The 18,733-nt window shown below is 41.3% G+C and overlaps 1 protein-coding gene across 5 annotated transcripts in view; it reads left to right on the forward strand.

Moving 5' to 3' along the window:
- Positions 1 to 18,733, forward strand: part of plxnb2a.1 (plexin b2a, tandem duplicate 1) — a 118,655-nt gene that overhangs the window by 87,637 nt on the left and 12,285 nt on the right. For all 5 annotated transcript variants that reach the window (XM_053688440.1, XM_053688441.1, XM_053688439.1 and 2 more), the window contains 16 exons: positions 2,822 to 3,948; positions 6,586 to 6,771; positions 6,940 to 7,065; positions 7,182 to 7,282; positions 7,418 to 7,544; positions 8,568 to 8,721; positions 9,243 to 9,354; positions 9,466 to 9,574; positions 10,706 to 10,807; positions 10,909 to 10,998; positions 13,883 to 13,970; positions 14,483 to 14,643; positions 14,865 to 15,013; positions 15,161 to 15,290; positions 17,468 to 17,604; positions 17,792 to 17,977. In XM_053688440.1, coding sequence (XP_053544415.1) covers positions 2,824 to 3,948; positions 6,586 to 6,771; positions 6,940 to 7,065; positions 7,182 to 7,282; positions 7,418 to 7,544; positions 8,568 to 8,721; positions 9,243 to 9,354; positions 9,466 to 9,574; positions 10,706 to 10,807; positions 10,909 to 10,998; positions 13,883 to 13,970; positions 14,483 to 14,643; positions 14,865 to 15,013; positions 15,161 to 15,290; positions 17,468 to 17,604; positions 17,792 to 17,977 — 3,083 coding nt within the window. In that variant the 5' untranslated portion in view covers positions 2,822 to 2,823. The remainder of the gene's footprint in view (positions 1 to 2,821; positions 3,949 to 6,585; positions 6,772 to 6,939; positions 7,066 to 7,181; positions 7,283 to 7,417; positions 7,545 to 8,567; positions 8,722 to 9,242; positions 9,355 to 9,465; positions 9,575 to 10,705; positions 10,808 to 10,908; positions 10,999 to 13,882; positions 13,971 to 14,482; positions 14,644 to 14,864; positions 15,014 to 15,160; positions 15,291 to 17,467; positions 17,605 to 17,791; positions 17,978 to 18,733) is intronic.

The raw sequence follows: 18,733 nt of genomic DNA on the forward strand, positions 1-18,733 counted from the left end.
CCCGATGCGGATCGATACGTTCTCGGACGCGTAGACGTGTCTGTACCCATTGTATAGAATTTATTTACAGCCGCTAGATTTAAGAACTATTTGTTTGTCGGTTCTCATCAGCACTTCCTGTGTTTGCAAAGATCAATTACTTTAACCTTTGTCCTCATCCGCCCCATGACTGCAGCCTGCTGGAATGCACGCACACACACACACATACACACGCAGGGCAGGGGCACTAGAGCCATTACCCTCTGCTAGTAAGTACAGTTTGGCCTTCCTCAGTTTTTCGCCCCCTCTGTTAGACAGTTTGTGATGTTTTGTTCAGACACACGTGTGTGTCGAAGCTTTAGCCGCTCTGATCCCATCCTGACTTTAAATAACTCTGTCCCTCACCCCTGTCAGTCATTCCGAGTTCCCATCCGCAAAAGCACCGTAATTAGAGGACGGCGTGCGAGAGAGAGCGAGTGAAAGAGACAGACAGCCCGAGAAAGTGAGACAGAAATTGATAGCGAGAGAGTAGGAGAGACACGGACAGACAGAAAGTGAGACCGAAACGGAGAAATTGGTAATATGATATATGACATAACAGAGAGAGCGTGGGAGTGTCAGGAATGGAGAGAGAGAAAGTGACGGATAGAGACAGAAAAACTGATGGAGAGAGAGTAGGAGAGACGGTAACAGAGAGCGAGAGACACGGACAGACGCGGTGAGACCGAAACAGAGAGAAATTGAGAGAGTAGGAGAGACATAACAGAGAGACACGGACAGACAGGAAGTGAGACAGAAATTGATAATATAATATGACATAACAGAGAGAGAGAGAGTGGAGTACGTCAGTAATGGAGAGAGAAAGAGAAAGAGACAGATCATTTTTCTCCGTTTCTGAGAGACAGAGCGAGAACCTGAGAGAAAGTGAAGACCACCGAGATGGAGAGACGGAGACATAGAGAAAATGAGAGACTGAGAAACAGACAGACAAAGTGAGATAGAGAAAGAGGGAAATTGAGAGAGAGAGAGAGACAATGAGAGGGACAGAAAGTGTGTGCTTGTGTGCACATGTATGTGAGAGAGAGAGAAACTGAGAGCGGGGCATTTTTTATGTAGAAATGAATAGGACAGTACATGTCTGCCGGCTACAATCTGAGGGGCAGTGAATAACACACACACACACACACACACACACACACACACCATAAAGTTCTGTTAGCGAACCTGCTGTTGGCATACAGCGTGTGACTGTAAAAGTGCAGTAACTGCTTCATTCCAGCGACATTTCCCTTACGCACAAATCCATCTCTCTATCCTCCATTCCTCTTTACACACACACACACACACACACACACACACACACACACACTGTCACAGTCTCACACAGAGCTTTCCTATCAAGCACATTCTTTCTGAAAGGCCGTCTCGTGCGACACAACATGCACACACATGCACACGAGGAACGGCCGAGAGGGTTAAGGGCGTTCCTTCAAACCTATTGTGTGGGGAACGTTTCACCTGCACACTCCTTTAAAACACCCAAAGTGTTTCACTTCACCTGCGTGTGATTAGACCTGTAGCAAATCCTTCTAGGGATAAAAGAAAAGGTTTAAGATATTTTAACATGGACATATCATCTGGGATGTGTTGGGCTTAGCGTGATCTTGGGATGTAGAACATTTGGTGCTGATCCTTTCTCTTAAATAAACGAGCATTAGGACTTTGAGTGCGCTGGCGGTATGGGAACGTCTCCTGTTGTTTTGGTCAATAGTCCGCAGTCCAAACCCACGCTGATGGGACGCTTCCAAACATCTTTGTTGAAGAAACACAGACAAAAGACGTAACCGCATGGATGGACCGAAGGAGGACTGAAACCCGTCTGTGAATATTCTAAATCCAGAACAAACGACGGGGCAGAAAGTAATCAACACTTGAGCAATCAGCCTCACGCAGACTCCCAGAATTGCTCCTAGCAGGAGGCAGATCATGCTTTTAAAATCTCCAGGACGGGAATGTGTTGATCCTGTCTTCAGCATTATCAATAGAAAGTCTGTGTGTGTGTGTGTGTGTGAGCTTATAGAACCAGGCATTTTTAAGTAATGAGTGGCGTTTGCTTTATCAAACCCCTTATAGTCTACATGCTGTAGTTTGATACTGGGCTACGCCCACAAGAGCGACGTTGACGACGTTCATCATCCAGAACGTGTCACTGCACTTTGCACCATCTGACACACTTCTATAAAGGAAGCGTTTCGGATGCAGCTTCCTAATACGGTGTGAACTCGGACCGTCTGATTAAAACAAGCCTAAGCATCCCAGCAGGGTGATACCGTTCATCTCGGACTCCGCTTCAGCCATGATGAGTGGTGCTCTCTGACATTCACCTCACACTACTTCCACCCTATGCAGAATAATAATATAGTGCCTGTCCATGGATATATCATTTGTCCACTAAGAATTCAGACAAAATGGCTGCACAATGAACAATGACTGTTTTTATTACGTGTACAGAACATAGTAACAGGTCTACGGGTGGAATAAAAAGGTCGTAGTATATTATTCTTTTTCACCAAATGATAACTTCAACATAAGCGTACATAACCTGACAACTGCTGCAGCTACAGGTACTCCGGTTTCCTCCCCCAGTCCAAAGGCATGTGGTGTATGCTGAACTAAATTGTCTGTAGTGTGCGAATGGGGGTGTGATTGTGTCCTGCGATGGGTTGGCACTTCTTCCATGTGTAGGATAAGCGGTACAGAAAGTGGATGGATGAATGTTTCCCATGTTATCTCTCCATGTCCCATGTTTTCAAGCATGTCCTTTTTTCTTTCTTTCTTTTAGAAATGGCATGGTGGCGTGTGGCAGCACTCCTGATGCTGCTGTGTGTCGCCCACTTTGATTGCGATCAGCCTCACACCCACTTTTCCTCCCTCACCACCATCAACAACGTGGTCCAGGACCCTCGCACAGGCCGAATCTACCTGGGCGCCATCGACGCCGTCTACCAGCTGGACTCTAATTTACAGAAGGAGAGCACAGCTCAGACAGGCCCCAAGAAAGACAGCCCGAACTGCACTCCACCCATCACTGCCCAGTGCGCCGAGGCCGTGGAAACGCACAACGTCAACAAGCTTCTGCTGGTGAACTCGGCTAACGGCACGCTGGTGGTGTGCGGCAGTATCTTCCGCGGCATCTGCTCCCTGCTCAATCTGAGTAACGTTGAGCAGCACGTGTACTACAGTGACACCAAGGGAGAGAAAACGTACGTGGCCACGCCGGACAGGTCGGTCTCGGTTGTGGGTGTGATCTCAACCTTTACCAAAGTCAAAAACGCAGACCCAGAAAAAAAGCTGAGCGTTTTCCTAGTGGCCCAAGGCTACGGCAGCTCGGACAGCGTGAAGCTGGTGAGCACGCGTCTGTTGCAAATGAACGATGACATGGACATATTCGAGAACATCGTGGAGACCTCCACGGTGCAGGCGGGCCCGTACATGCAGCGGTACCAGCACGACTTCCGCTTCGCGTTCAAGCACGAAGGCTACGTCTACTTTCTGTTCTCGCGAGCAAAGGACACCAGTGACAACCGCAAGCTCAGCTTCGTGGCTCGCCTGTGTGACGACGACCAGAATTACTACTCCTACATAGAGCTTCAGCTCAACTGCAGCACGGGTGGAGACAATGTCTACAACAAGGTGCAAGCAGCATACCTGACCTCTCCGGGCCCAATTCTCGCCCAAAACCTCAGCTCCAGTGGCAGTTTACCAGAAGACGATAAGGTGCTGTTTGCGGTGTTCAGCAAAGCGGATAGCTTGGATTCAGCACTCTGCATGTATCCTCTGAGCAGCATCAACCGCAGGCTCAAAGAGGCCATCGAATCATGTTATAGAGGAGAAAACATTGGCACAAAGCCCATAGCGGTCACCTCACCCTACTCTACCAAAAACGATCAGCTTTGCTCTGTGAGAGGGGTGAGTGTGTTGGCTTGTCCTGTATGTTCATTTTCCCCTCCTTCATATTCTAAAACAAATGTGTACACAAGTGTGATTGAAATCAATATATCGTTTAGTATTAAAAATCAATGTAATGGAAAATGTGTGATGAGCGATATGAGCTTTAAATAGACACCATATAGTTTTGTATTCAATTAATTTCATTTTTTTTTAATACAGTCCCCTCGGGTACTATTGGAATGGCGAGGCCAATTCATGTTTGAATCCATTTGGGTTTGAGGTCGAAAGATGGGTATGTGACGAGAGTTTAGGATTTCAGCTTTTATTTCCTGGAATTCACATCCGGATGTGTTCAACAGCAATAAACATAGAACCTTTTGTGTCCAACTACCCGATTTCTAGGCGAGCAAAAGTATAGGAACAGATGAGTCTTAAAGTAAAGAAGACTTATTATTTGGTTGCATATCCCTTGCTTCAATCACCAAACTGTTTTTCTTCTTTTGTGATGCTCTTCCAGGCTTTTACCACAACCTCCTATTTTTTCTCCCTTCAGTCTCCTCTTCAGGAGATGAAATGCTGCTCACTTGAGTTAAGGCCTGGTGATGGACTTGTCGTCCCCCCCGAACCACCCCCATTCATTCATTCATTCTGCTGCTTCCATCATGAGTCCTTTCATAAATAAAGATTAGTGAGACTGTTCCAGAAGCAGCCATGCAAGCACAAGTCATGACGCTACCTCCACCATGTTTCACAGATGAGCTTGTACGTTTCGGATCATGAGCAGATCCTTTCTTTCTCCACACTTTGTCCTTTCCATCACTTTGCTAGAGGTTAATTTTGGTTCCAGAACTTTTGTGGCTCGTCTCTGTATTTATTTTCGAATTCCAATCTGGCGTTCTGATTCTTACTGCTGATGAGTGGTTTGCATCTTGTGGTTTGGCCTCTACATTTCTGCACTTGAGGTCTTCCTCGATGGTGGATTGTGATACCTTCTCACCCCTGTGCCCGGTCAACTGCCGTTGTTTACCTTGACTGACCATGTTCCATGTCTGGTTGTTAGTACATCGGTGGTTTCTTTCTACTGCATGCCCATTGTTTGTGAAATGGCTCTGAAAGATCTTCCCTCTTTTTAGCTCTCTGGCCTTCATGTTGGTTTATCCTTTTTAACAGCAAATGCAGCGTTCACACTCGGAACCCAGGGCTCAACCCGAGCGTAAACATTCAGAGCTATTAATTATTTAAACAATCAATTTGACAGGGTACAACCTGGGCAGCAACAAACACCCATCAGTCGCAATATTTCCAACATTTGGAAATAGTTCCAGAAGAATCAGTTGAAATATTTTTGATCACTTGAAAAAATGGGTGGGTTCAAACAAATGGTGTTTGACACACCTAGATGTAAATATGTGGAAAGTTCCACATGAACTAATGAAAGTTCCGATCTGTCGTCTCGTATTCATCTTTTAATCTCAAACCCAAATGTCTTTAATGTATAGCGAAAATAATAGAATTGTGTGTGTGTGTGTGTGTGTATGTATGTATGTATGTATATATGTGTGTGTGTGTGTGTGTGTGTGTGTATGTATGTATGTATGTGTGTATATATGTATATATATATATGTATATATATATATATATATATATATATATATATATATATATATATATATATATATATATATATATATATATATATATATATATTAGTGTGTGTGTGTATATGTCTGTATATGTTTTGCAAATCCAGGGATCAATATTAATTCTGGAACCATTACCATTTTAAATGTTTCCATCAGGGATGCACAACGCCATTCTTTAGAGATTTTCCCGCTATATCATATATGGTATTTTTAGTGTTTATAATCATATAGTATAGCTCGCAAAAAAAATTCACTCCCTCAGGAATTTATTACATTTGTCTGAATAACAAATGATATACACACATTCCTCCTGTCAGTATTTTTATTGTAAGTTCACATTCTCTTACAGTGAATTTTTCTCAAAATCAAAATGAATTCTTGTTCAGCAAGTATTTTCAAATTCTTCCAAAACGGAAAAATTCTGCTTGCATAAGTATTGAACCCCACCTGAAAGGTGGTTCTATCACGTGGTTGAATACTTTTTCAAGAAGCATTTTTCATCTTTTAGGGTTGCCAGGAATTTTGCCACATTTAAAAAAAAAAAAAAAAAAAAAAAAAAAAAAAAAAAGTTGTAAAATAATACTACAATTCTTATCATGTATAATTTCTCTGAAGTGTATTAAATAAAACATTGCTAAGCTCCTCAGTAGCACAACAGAAAAGCATTCGCCATTTAGTGGCACCGCTGTACATCAGTTGCCAGGAGTACAAGAAAGTGGGATGGGCCATATCGTCTAGGTGGCATTACTCTCTCCCCTGTCAATAACAGAGCGGCACTAGCCAGTTGTGGGTGTCTGTGAGCTAACGTATGCAGAAGAAAATAGATAGCACTTTCTTCTGAGATGTGACGGCTGGCTTCATGAGTCTCAGCGGAAGCATGCAGAAAATGATTCTTTTGGGATAATTTGAGGTAAACAATAAGTAAAAAAAAAAAAAAGTTCTATTTCAAGACATAAATTAAAACGTTGTGTGTGTGTATGTGTTTGTTTGTGTGCGCGCACGTGTCCAACAGAATATATACAACACGTACCCTTGTGGAGCCGAGTTTTTGCCGTCTCCTTTGGCCACTACAGACGAATACGCTTTAAGATCCAGCCCTATATATGCCAGGAAAAGCTTGTTAACGTCTGTGGCCGTGTCCGTGGTGAACAACAACACTGTGGCTTTCGTAGGCACTAACATGGGAGAAGTGCTTAAGGTGATATTATTTATTTATTTATTTATTTATTTAACCCCCCCCCTCTTGTTTAACAAATCAGAAACTTACTCTGCCTCTTGCATGCTAACGTGAATTGTAATTGATCTGTTTAGCCCAGCGTTAACCTACTATATCGCTGTATCTGTTCTCTAAACCTCGACTTTGCAGATTCATCTGACCGGTCATGCCGACGTGTATGGCAAATTTCCAGGAGACGGTACTGATAGTCCGGTTAACAAATCCATGTTCTTCGATTCCAGCAGGGATCATCTGTACATTACCACTCTGAAGAAGGTTGTTCAATAACTTCACTGTGTCTAGCGTACATTCTAAGCTGTTTTCTTAAACCTGCTAGGTTTGCGGCATCCACTTGCTCTTTTAACACATCTGTACTTCTGTTTCCCTTCCAGATCACTAAAGTTCCAGTGCAGGCATGTGAACAGAAGAAAGACTGCCACTCGTGTGTGAGTCAGAGGGATCCATACTGTGGCTGGTGTGTACTGGAGGGCCGGTAAGTGATCTTAAATACAGTTCCAGTTGAGGATTTTTATTGGGATTTGAAATGGTGTACAACTCGAGCCCAGTTCAGGGATACTAGTACGGTTTTTTTTTTTATTTGATCGATTGATTTTATTTTGTCTTGCAGGTGCACCAGAAAAAAGGAATGCAGTCGAGGAGAAGAGAAGGACGCCTGGCTGTGGAGCCCCAACCAGAAGTGTGTAGCCATTCAGTCTTTCGAGCCTCCCAGCCTCAGCTGCAAGAAGACCAACCAGGTCAGATATGATTCATCTACATTTACATTTGCAGTCATTCATTCAGCGGACGCTCTTATCCAGAGCGACTTACAAATGAGGAAATACAAGCAAAGCGATATATCAAGCGGAGAGCAATACAAGTAGCGCTACCATACAAGATCTTTAAAAATTGAGTGCTACAGGAGCAAAGTGCACAGAGCAGAGTTGTAAGATCAGGTGTAAGTGCAGATTTTTGGTCGAGATTTTTTGGGGGGAGGGGTATTAAAAAAAAAATTAGTTTTTGGCTAATATAATGACTCTTGAGGCATCTAGATTTTTGTTTTAATGTCTCCCACTAGAACTGTGCATGACTTAGGACAGTGGTTTTCAAAGTGGGGGCTGCCAGGGGGGCTGCAACAATTTGGTGTGAAAAATAAATTCTCACTCTGACAGCCAAACACACATACGAAATCAATTCCGAATGTAATGTAAAGATGTCATTTTTAATAAAAAAAAAAGGGGGGGGATATATTCAGAAATCTGTATTTTTAATGGGTTTTAAAGACATCGTGAAAAAGGGGGGCCTTGGTCAAATGTTAATGCCATTTGTGGGGCCTTGTCCTGGAAAAGTTTGGGAACCCCTGACTTAGAACATCAGAACAGCAGGGTACAGTTTGAGGAAAGTGCCATGATTTTTGTATGATTGCACCCTTCTGTTTCTGTTGGTGTTGGAATATGCTTTGCTTCTCTGAAAAAACAAATCATTCGGTTTCATTTCAAGGTTTTGTATTTTATTGGGTCTAGTTTGGGTAGGGCTGTCTGTGCCCTTGAATTCATATCATGTGTGAATAAATGAGGTTCTTATTCACACCACCTATTGAATAAAAATGATGTTCTCCTTGACTTTTTGCCTATTTAATCACCATTTGCTTATCTGTATGTGGCGTTTCGTTAAACATGAATTGTAATCTTTTGTCCTGAAGAGCCTGTGATGCCACTGTGATATAAAGTTGTGTGCTGTGAGTCACTGCATCTTTGTCTTGCTTTAACTGTGTCATGCAGGTGAAGTTGAATCTCTCCCCACTCCCCAGCATTGTAAATGATGTGCTGAAGTGTGTATTCGGTAGTTTTGAAAGCCAGGCTGAGATGAACAACCGTCAAGTCATCTGCGCTTTACCAAATGTAGTGGACATTCCACCTACACCTGAGACGCAAGGTGAGACTTATCTCGGGCAAGACTCGCTGACCTCTCAGCATATCCTCTAGCTCTGTGCTACTGCGGTGAGGTTTAACATGCTCAGGTCTTGCATTAACGAGCAAGCTGATTTTGTATGTAGTTCCAGCGGCAGCCGGTCAGATCACACCGTACGCTAACTTAATTTAATCTCCATGCACCCTGTGTTTTGGAATTGTTTTCCTGGAGAGGGATCGGTGCTGTCCTAATGCTGTCTTCCTAATTGGACACCGTTCATCTCTGCAGCATGCACGTGAACTCCTGAAATGCTGTCTAACGGCTGCTTCCTCAAAGGAACGCATAGTGTCAGTGACAACTATAACACTGCCGTATAGTATGTCAGAAAATATTACAGCATTAGTTAAGCCTGAGCAGAAATGCATGACAACAAATCACTTGTAACACACTGCTGTCAATAATACCTCATTTATAATGCAATTAAAAATTCATAATGTGTGTGGACAGGCTGTGTCTCATCTGTCGGATTTTCTCTGCCTCTGTAGATTTTGTAGCGGTGCCTGTGAAGATCATGGTGAACGGCGACATTGAGGTAACACACGGCGAATACAAGTTCTACAACTGTGCGGCGGTTGTGAAGAATGCAGTAAATACACCGTAAGTGATAAGCCGGCGTGTTCCTGGCCCAGCATAAATCTACTAACAAGTAAACTTCAATGTTGTGTACAGAAACACAAATCTGTCTTTAACCCCCTTATTGTCCTGCAGGTGCATAGCATGTGTGATGAGTCAGTGGGGCTGCCAGTGGAACACACTGGCTCACACGTGCAATGACCAGGACGACTCTGTGGAGAGCAACATCATTAAGCAGAACGAGGTGTGATGAGATTTACTTTTAACAAACAATTCCATCTCAAGTGAATTACAATTGAGAAAGGAAGTGACTTGATAGTTGAGAGTTAAAGCTATTGCACAAGAATGGCAGCTTGGCAATGCTGGGTTTTGAACTTTCTAATCGCTTGCTCAAAGCCTTAACCACTGCGCCACCACTTCCTTATTTCTTCTATCACACATACAGACATTAAGAGAGCCAGTGGCTCAGATATCTGTATATAAAAGTCTTTACAAGGCAAGTCAAGTCATTACAAGAACTAGGAAAATTAAATGTGCAAGCAGCATTTGCAGGGTCTCTGTCTTAAGATGATATGATACAAATTTGATGCTTTTGGCGTGTAATCTGTAGTAGGAGTAGCGAAAACACTGATTAGATTCAAGCGTTTTCTACATGTAATTGTAACTTTCTAGTTGGTGCTGTCATGAAATTTGTTGTGTAGCCTCAGGTCATAGTCTTGAAGACACGTACCAAGTTTCATGCCAATGCGTAAAGTTGTTAATGAGACAGCATCACTTCTTGTTTGGCGACTTCATCAGCAGATTTGTTGGCTTGTTACAATCAAACGGTTTCAAAAATCAAAATTCCATTCAATAACTTTTGTGCGGATTAGTCTGAAGATGTTATGACCCAAATTTGGTGAAATTTGGACAAAATTTGTAGTAGGAATAGAGATTTTTTTTTTTTTAACAAAATCCAATATGGCTGAAAATCTTAATTAGGCAGAAATTTATGTCAAATTCCATTGAACTCCGCATGATCTAAGGAATCTAGGGACACATAGATTGGCAGTGCAATCTTGATCACACGGTTCAAAGTGTACTTTGAAATTTGGCTGAAATTTGACCTGTAGGTGGTGCTAGAGCTTTGGGAGCTTGGGGCCAAGATTTGTAGGTGAATGTATCTTGAAGCTGTGTGCCAAATTTCACCATTGGTACTCGGCCCCTTATTTCTAGAGGGGTTATTCATATTCTCTCCCCTACATATTCATATACCCGGATTCTCCATTTGTAATTCTCTACTCACTGTCTGTAGAAATGAAACTCAGTAGGTATACATATACCGTATGTGACTGCAGTTAACATTTGACTCGATCTGGTTCTCTGGGTCTTACAGCGTGACCGGTGTCCTCAGTTTGAGAACTTGGAGCCAAAACTCATTCCTGTGGGCTTCAAAACTCCCATCATGTTTGAAGGCAAAAATTTGGATAAGTACAAAGTAATGACACTTATGTGTAATTACTCATTTGGAATGTAAACAAAGTGAGGTAGTACACCTCACTGATGTCATGTGCGTTTCTCATTTTCTGCTTCTTTCAGGGGAAAATGTTCCAGATCGGCACCGAGCTCATGAAGCAGGTGGGCGACGTGACTCTTTCGGATTCAAAGTTCCTCTTTGGTGGTTATGAGGTCAGTATGTCAAAATACAGGCTTTAGATATCCCCGAACATCTTAAACATCATATGTAAAATCCTACATATGAAATCTGTTTAAATGCAGCCTTTGTTGTTCACACATCCAGTTTTTAGGGACCTTATATTCATTCATCCCACACTGCAGTATATTGGGTCTTTTGTTGGCCCTTCTCTGAAATAGAATTTTTCCTTTGCATCAGAGTTCAAGAACTACAAAAATGACCCAGGACAATTCACAACACAGTATTTACATAAACTTGTCACCTCCTTTAGGATTTTGTACATGCATTGAATGAATTGCGTTTCTGCAGCGCTGCAGCTCCTACGCTTTGGTTCAGTTTCTGCCTCACGGGTCAGTTTAGCAGCTCACATCCAAAAAATAAAGCATGCTGCACACAACCCGTATTATATGACATGTTTGGTTTACTTCCTGCAGTTGGGTCGATTTTAGAGCCAAATCACTTTCACAGTCGAGTGCACTCAGACACTCTCCGCCTGGGTATTTTAGTCTGCACCGGGGTTCGATTTAAACAGGCTGTACGCTGCATATGTGAAAGTACCCTTAACCCTTTGGGGATCATGTCATCGCCGACGGTGACGTTTTTTTTTTATTTATTTTTTTTTTTAACCCACCCAGTTACATCTTACACCCAGCTACAATACTCCGTCCTTTTTGGCCACACAGATAATTGTAAGACATCATTAGAAACTATAAAGGGTCTACTTTTATTTGCGTACACTCACAATAACAACAAAACCTTGTGCTTTTGTAAAATAAAGAAAATGAACAGGCTGGTGCTTTCAGCCGTCTCCGACTCCGCGAGAATCTGTCTGAAACGTGTCAAAAAAATGAACTGAAACTCAGCGAATGCTTATCACACAAACATGAAACGTATGTCTGAAGAAAGCTTGAAAAGTCTACTTTTACATTTACAACAAATATTCTCCTGCAATGTAATCTGTCTGAAACTAAAGACAATTTCTCCTGGCTCAGTTGATTATCGTTAACGTGATCTCACACGTTAATGTGCTGAGGCGATCTACGCAAAACGGTAAACGCCCCCAACAATGCCTTATTTCATCATCACTTTCCTGATTCTGTGCAATACTATGTGAGCGAGTAGGCTACGCGTAGGTAGACAAACCATCCACCTTCTGTAATATTCTCGTCTCTCCCTGTGCGTACTGGACACTTCATCAGTTTTCAACATCATCATAATAATAATAATAATAATAATAATAATAATAATAAATGTTTCTTGAGCAGCATGTTAGAAAGATCTCTGAAGGATCCTGCGACACTGAAGGATGGAGTAACGATGCCGAAAATTCAGCTTGTAAAAAATTTTCACAATGTCATTAGTTTTTGCTGTATTTTGGATCAAATAAACGCCGCCTCGGTGAGCAGTTTTTAAAAGAGACTTCTTTTAAAAACATTGAAAAAAATCTTACCGATCTCAAACTTTTTTTTTTTTTTTTTTTAAACGGTAGTGTAAGTCTGAAGTTTTTAAGTAAAGTCTTTATGTGGAGAAAATGTATAATCAGATTACTACTTTGAACCTCAACTTGATTTTGTGAAATAAGCTACAAACAATACATTCAATCATTGAAGTCTCCTCACATTCATTCTTCTAATTCTCACATTCCTCACTGACTACGTTTACATGGACAGTAATGTAATTATTGAGCTTACTGTGAGTAAGATAATAATGTGATTAAGGTGTTTACATGAGTTGCTTTTAGAATACTCCTTTCATGTACCCGTCATACATGTTATAGAACATAATTAGATTAACGGCACACGTCATTACGTCACCGCGCTGCACCACGCCGTCCGACGTCCCTCCAGAATTTCACGTATCGACGTACAGTTCGTCTTCGTTATGGAACCGTATACAGTTCTGGGTGTTTTTATTAAATTTTTTTTACGAACGCTTCAAGTGCAGTTAATTATTTGTCGTGCTGTACGTTCAAATAGACGACTGCTTGAAGCCGTGGGCTGCGTCCCAAACCGCGTACTTACCGTCTATGTAGTAGCCGAGATACATGTATTTCTCCTACTACAGGCCTATAGTAGGCAAGTACGCGGTTTGGGACGCAGCCGTGCTCTCTTCTCATAATGAGACTAAAACCGGAATACTCCACACGTCTTAATTCCATTTGTGTTTACTTCGAGTATGACTTTAATCTGCTGTTTACGCGGTAGTTTCTTAATCAGAGTATCGTCTTAATCGGGTTAATATCGGATTATCGTTGTCCATGTAAACGTACTGATTGTGATAGGCCCAGGGGAATGGTCTGTGTCTCCTCAGGTGTGACCCACATCAATATTCATGCTGATGAACGCCACCTCGTATAAAGCCGTTCTCACACTAAACGTGTCTTACAAAAGTTAAATGACTATACTGTTTTGTATGAACGAGTGATGAGGATGGATTTCACATCATTATGTAGCAAAAACTCTAGGCCACAAGATCCCGTTCTCAAAGACTTGTGAACAAATGTTTAATACATGTTTATATAGCCTTATTTCAGCGATTTTAAAATACAAACATGTACATACATGCTGCTCACATATTATCGTAGCACTGTTTGTGCTGAATACAGTGTAATTAGACTTTAGCCAATGATGTGTTTAAAAGCAACTGAAAAATGTCAAGGCATGTTAAAACTTCTGCAGGCCCCAAAAACACCCTCAGGCCCCATATTTATTTGAACTGGCAGTATCAGTAAAAATGAAAGTAGCGTTTCCATATTGAAAAGAATAGCATATTTCAAATAAGGTGTTTCTTTATTTAAAAAAGAAAAAAAAAAAAAGCTGTTTTGAGGATGAGTTTATATGAAAGAAATAATTGACGGGATTGTTTTTCTTTGCCTAGTTTGCTTACAACAAAAAGCCGGAGGTGAACGTGTCGTTCTTTGTGAAGGATAAGGAGACTGAGAAGAGGATTGACAGCACACTCCAGGGTAAGTTTAGTGTGGCCGAGATCTCCAATATCCAATCAAGCTGTTCACCTGACACTTGGATTGACCAGAAATTAGGAAAACTGCACCTCGAACAATTTAAAAATGGAAAAAATGATCCGCCGTTTTACCTCTGCCATGGACAGATGACCAAATAGGTATTCCTTACCTTCTGTAGATTTGTATATATGGCAAAGCATGTCGTTTTAAGCTTGCTTAGAAGGAGGTTTTTACATATCAGGAGCTTTTACAGACGCAGCCTGTGAAATACCGCTATCGTGAGTGTCGTGAATGAACCGAGAAAGCGGGGGTGGTATTAAGAACGCGGAAATGGTCGGGCAGTGAACCCGTTGCCGGTCCTAGAATGAAATGATTCCAGTTGGACTGAAAATGTATTATGGCACCCCTGGATTTTACCCTTCTCCCCAATCACGTCTTTACACAAAATACTAAGAGTACTACCTCACTGAGCTCTCCATTCACTTATATTCTCTCTCTCTCTCTGTCTGTCTCAGTGGTGCTGTATAATTGCTCAGTGGGCCGTGAGGACTGCAGTCTGTGTAAAAACGCAGACACGAAATATAAGTGTGTATGGTGTGACACCACACACTCCTGCATTTATTCTAGTCTTTGTACGAAAGAGCTCGAGCAGTGCCCTGCTCCCACCATCACAGATGTAAGAAACGCACACAAACACTGATTCATTTCTTTCTTTTTTTGTTTCCCTTCTCGAATCATATTGTTGCATGTCTTCACGTTCCATTCCTTTTGCGATTTTATATATATATATATATATACTGTCGATAGAACGTTTACGTACACCTGGAGTTTTTCATTTCAATTACTTTTTACAGATTGCATGTTCTGAATGTTTTCTTACCCACACTTTCACTCCAGATCACACCACACTTCGGACCCATGGAGGGGCAAATCTCGGTTACTATAAAAGGATCCAATCTGGGGATTAAAAAAGAAGATATCAAGAGAATCACTGTGGCAAATGTGCTATGTGTACACCAGGCAGACCGATACACCGTCTCCACTAGGTACTGCTTTACTGTTGGGCTAGAGAATATGTGGATATGCGATCAGCATGACTGTAGGATGTGTAATCTATTATGTGTTCATGCTGCCATTTCTGGGAAGCGCTTTTTCTGTACGCGTGTCTACATCTGTCCCTCTCTTTGCGTCAGTGTCGTGTGTAAGATCGGACCATTGCCTGACCCTCCGATGGATCTGCCAGATGAGAGGCTGTCTGGACCAGTAAGGGTGGAGGTAGAGGGGAAGGAAGTCAGCGAATCCACAGTTCTGTTCACATACAGGGTACGGATCAGCTCGCTCTCTCGCTCATCCACACTCACTCACCCTCACACACACTTTGATGATCATTATTCCAGTTCAACCACACTATTTACCTTTCTTTTGTGTGTGTGTGTGTGTGTTTTGTTTGTTTGTTTGTTTGTTTTTTCAATATTGCAAGGTATGCACAGTTTTGCTCAGTTCTTTAAAGCAGTAAAAAGGATGAGTGAGCAGGAAAGAAGTTTCACTTTGTGTGGGGTAAAGCGAATAGCTGACCCAGGCGCTTTCCTAACTCTGCATGTTGTTACCTGACTTCACCTAGTTCCAATACCGTCCCACCCAAGCACAACCGCCCAGAACAAACAGAAAATTAGAAATCTCAAATTAAAAAAACAACGACAAAACAAAGCATTGTTTAGATGATAATCGATAGTGAATTCACTGAAGGTACAAGTAAGAAGCTGATCATGGCTTTTAGACCTAAAACGCAGATGTTCTTGATGTAGATCCCAGCAGAGATCCATATGCTGTGGTTGCTTACCTGAGTGTTGGCCTTTTTCATCAGTAGATGATTTAGACTTCTCAACTAAAATTTGTAAAAGTCCAGTTATACAAAATGTCTTGCTAGGAAACATCTGGAAAAGCAACTAACATGACCGAGTGATTACAACTATTACCTTTTAAAGTCCCCGCGAAGCACCTTGAAACACTTAGCATTATTCGATGTGTTGATGTCATTTCCACTGAAGCAGGAAGTCAGGGCGGGACATATTGAGTGACTCCACCCCCTTTTTAAACAGCCAATAACATTTAGGTTACCTTACAGTCAGGAAACTTACAACTGTTGGGGGTGGGACACTTGAGAGCATTTGATTGGACAGAAAATATGATGAGAATCTGAAGTGTAGAGTGAAGTCATCAAAATAAAAAAATTGATCCGTTATGGTGGTAGAAAGAGACGGGTAAATTTAATTCATACTTCATCTTCATACTTCATCTTCTAAATGCTAATTTTTGTCCTCGTTTTGGAGCACACAAGCTTATAGATAACCTTCAGGCTAACATATTCATACTAAGAGCCACAAAACTTCTATTTTGATTTCATGGCGATTTTAATTCTTATGCATTTGTTATTAGTTCATAGCTATAAATAAGAAACATCAAATCAAAGTGGTTATATTGTTTTGCAAAATAACCAATAATTTGATTACAACCCCTGGCAAAAAATGATGGAATCACCACACACAGAGGACGTTCATCTGGCTTTTTTTTTTTTTTTTTTTTTTTTTTTAAAACTTCTGGGCAAATAACAAACATAGATATGACGTCAAACAATTTTCGTTTAATAGCTGAACATTCTGACTTCTTAAAACTTTCCCTCAAACAAATTAAATGAATTTATTTGAATTAATGGCGTGTTTTTTTTTTTCTTTTTTTTTTCCCCCAACTCAATTAGAGGAAAAAATTATGGAATCACTCAATGTCTTGTAATTTGCATTTCTAAATCGAATACTAGCACAAGTCTGAAAATGCAAATTAGGTTGCAGTTAAGAGAGTGCTTATAGACCTTAACAAGCTGTTGAACTTGGCTAATTGAAAGGCAACATGGCTCCAACACGAGAGTTGTCAGTTGAAACAATGGAAAAGATGATAAAAATCCTTCAAGAAGCAAAACGGACACAGGGTGTGGTAAAAGATGTTGGCTGTTCCCATTCAGCTATGTCTAAACTTAAATTTTTTTATAAATGTTTATTTGTTACGAAGTAAAAAAAAAAATCCAGGTGAACATCCTCCAAGTGTGGTGATTCCATTATTTTTGCCTGGTGTAGTAGCACAATGGAATCTGAACAGATGAGGGATTTGTTGTGAACTAGTTCTCGTCAACAAACAAGCTACATCATCAATTAGCTATAATAAGAGTAAAAACACTAATGCCTTTAGCCCTGCTGTAGCTAGTCTATGGTCCAATGAGCTGCCTTCAGCTTACAGTTGACATAAATGGAAGTGATTGGATAAGCTCTTACAGAGGACCCGCCTCAGAAGCGTCGCTGGTTCTTGTTGAGAAAACTAGAGTCGCTGAACTATAGTGTTTTTGAAATACGTTTATTGGCTCTGCTGTGCATTTCTCCGCTCAAGAACTGGTCTGCCAGCAACATTCACATCCCCTGATTTAGTCAATTTTTCCATCTTGTCTTCTCCAGAACCCCATGCCTCAGGAGGTGCACCCCACAAAAGGTCCACAAGACGGTGGGACAATTATCACCATCTCAGGTGAAGACCTGTACACGGCTTCTAAAGATGACATAAGTGTCACGGTGGGAGAAGTGCCCTGTGAAGTGTGAGTAACAGACTGAGTCATGAGCTTATCCGCAAGAGACGATTAAGAAATAGTTCATCAGTTTCCACCTGCTTTTTAGTACGTGTATGTCAATACCTGTTCTGGAATGTAGCGTATGTCTCTCTGTAAATATGTGTATTTTTCCTCTCTCTCTCTCTCTCTCTCTCTGTCTGCGTCCATACTGCAGCCTTGACTTCGGACCTCAAATCACATGCAAGACAGGTCCGTATAAAAACCTTCAGGTTCCGTCGGGGCCACTCCGAGTCACAGTGAAATACGGCGAGAGCACCTCCGTCGTCGTGAGCGACAGCACCTTCACCTACGCCAAAAATCCCAAGATCACCAGCTACTCTCCTCAAGCAAGCTTCATATGGTTAGTTTGACGCTGTAACATTTTTAAAGTTGGTTTATTATTTTATGATGAGTTTTTTTTTTTTTCCCTACAGTTTGTTGGTCCTTGCAGATTATTGTCCATGACTAGAAACAATTAAGGGGCTAGAAATCAACCGTAGTGCTTTGCAGTGTGCCAGGATAACACTGATATTGCGACACATTTGTTGTAAATACGCCGAGTCATTGATTCTCACAGAAACTTGTAGTGAACTGGGTATCTAGTGTTTATACCAAATGTTTAATTCCCCCCTATTTTCCATGTTAAAATCCTTTTGTATACCTTAGACTAAAGTACTGTTGGTTTCTTTTACACGCTTCATACTTTGATATAACGAATAGTCTGTGAAGCAAGTGATCCAAAAGGTGAATAATGGAGTGAAGTGGAGTTCGTTTACGTAAACGATTCAACCGGAAAGATTCGTTATTCTCCTGTAAAAATGTGAGGTGGACACTTATGAAAGCAGAACTTAATACAGTAACACCAGTTCGTGTGTTCTCTCGGATCGGTGTTGAAGTGACCTGCTGTTGTTTTTCCTTCTCATATAATACAGATTACATTCCAAATCAATATTGTTCTTTGAGAACTAAATGTGTTCTTGCTGAATGACATGTTCTGCATGAAAATATCACAAAAGTGCTGGGCTTGTGTATGCAGGACTACAGGAATTGTAGGAAATACAGCAGTAGTGTAGGACAAGATTGATTGAAAAGTGCAGCACAGTGAATAAGAACACAC

The sequence above is a fragment of the Ictalurus punctatus genome, chromosome 19 (assembly GCF_001660625.3).
Source record: "Ictalurus punctatus breed USDA103 chromosome 19, Coco_2.0, whole genome shotgun sequence".
Taxonomy (NCBI): Eukaryota; Metazoa; Chordata; class Actinopteri; order Siluriformes; family Ictaluridae; genus Ictalurus; species Ictalurus punctatus.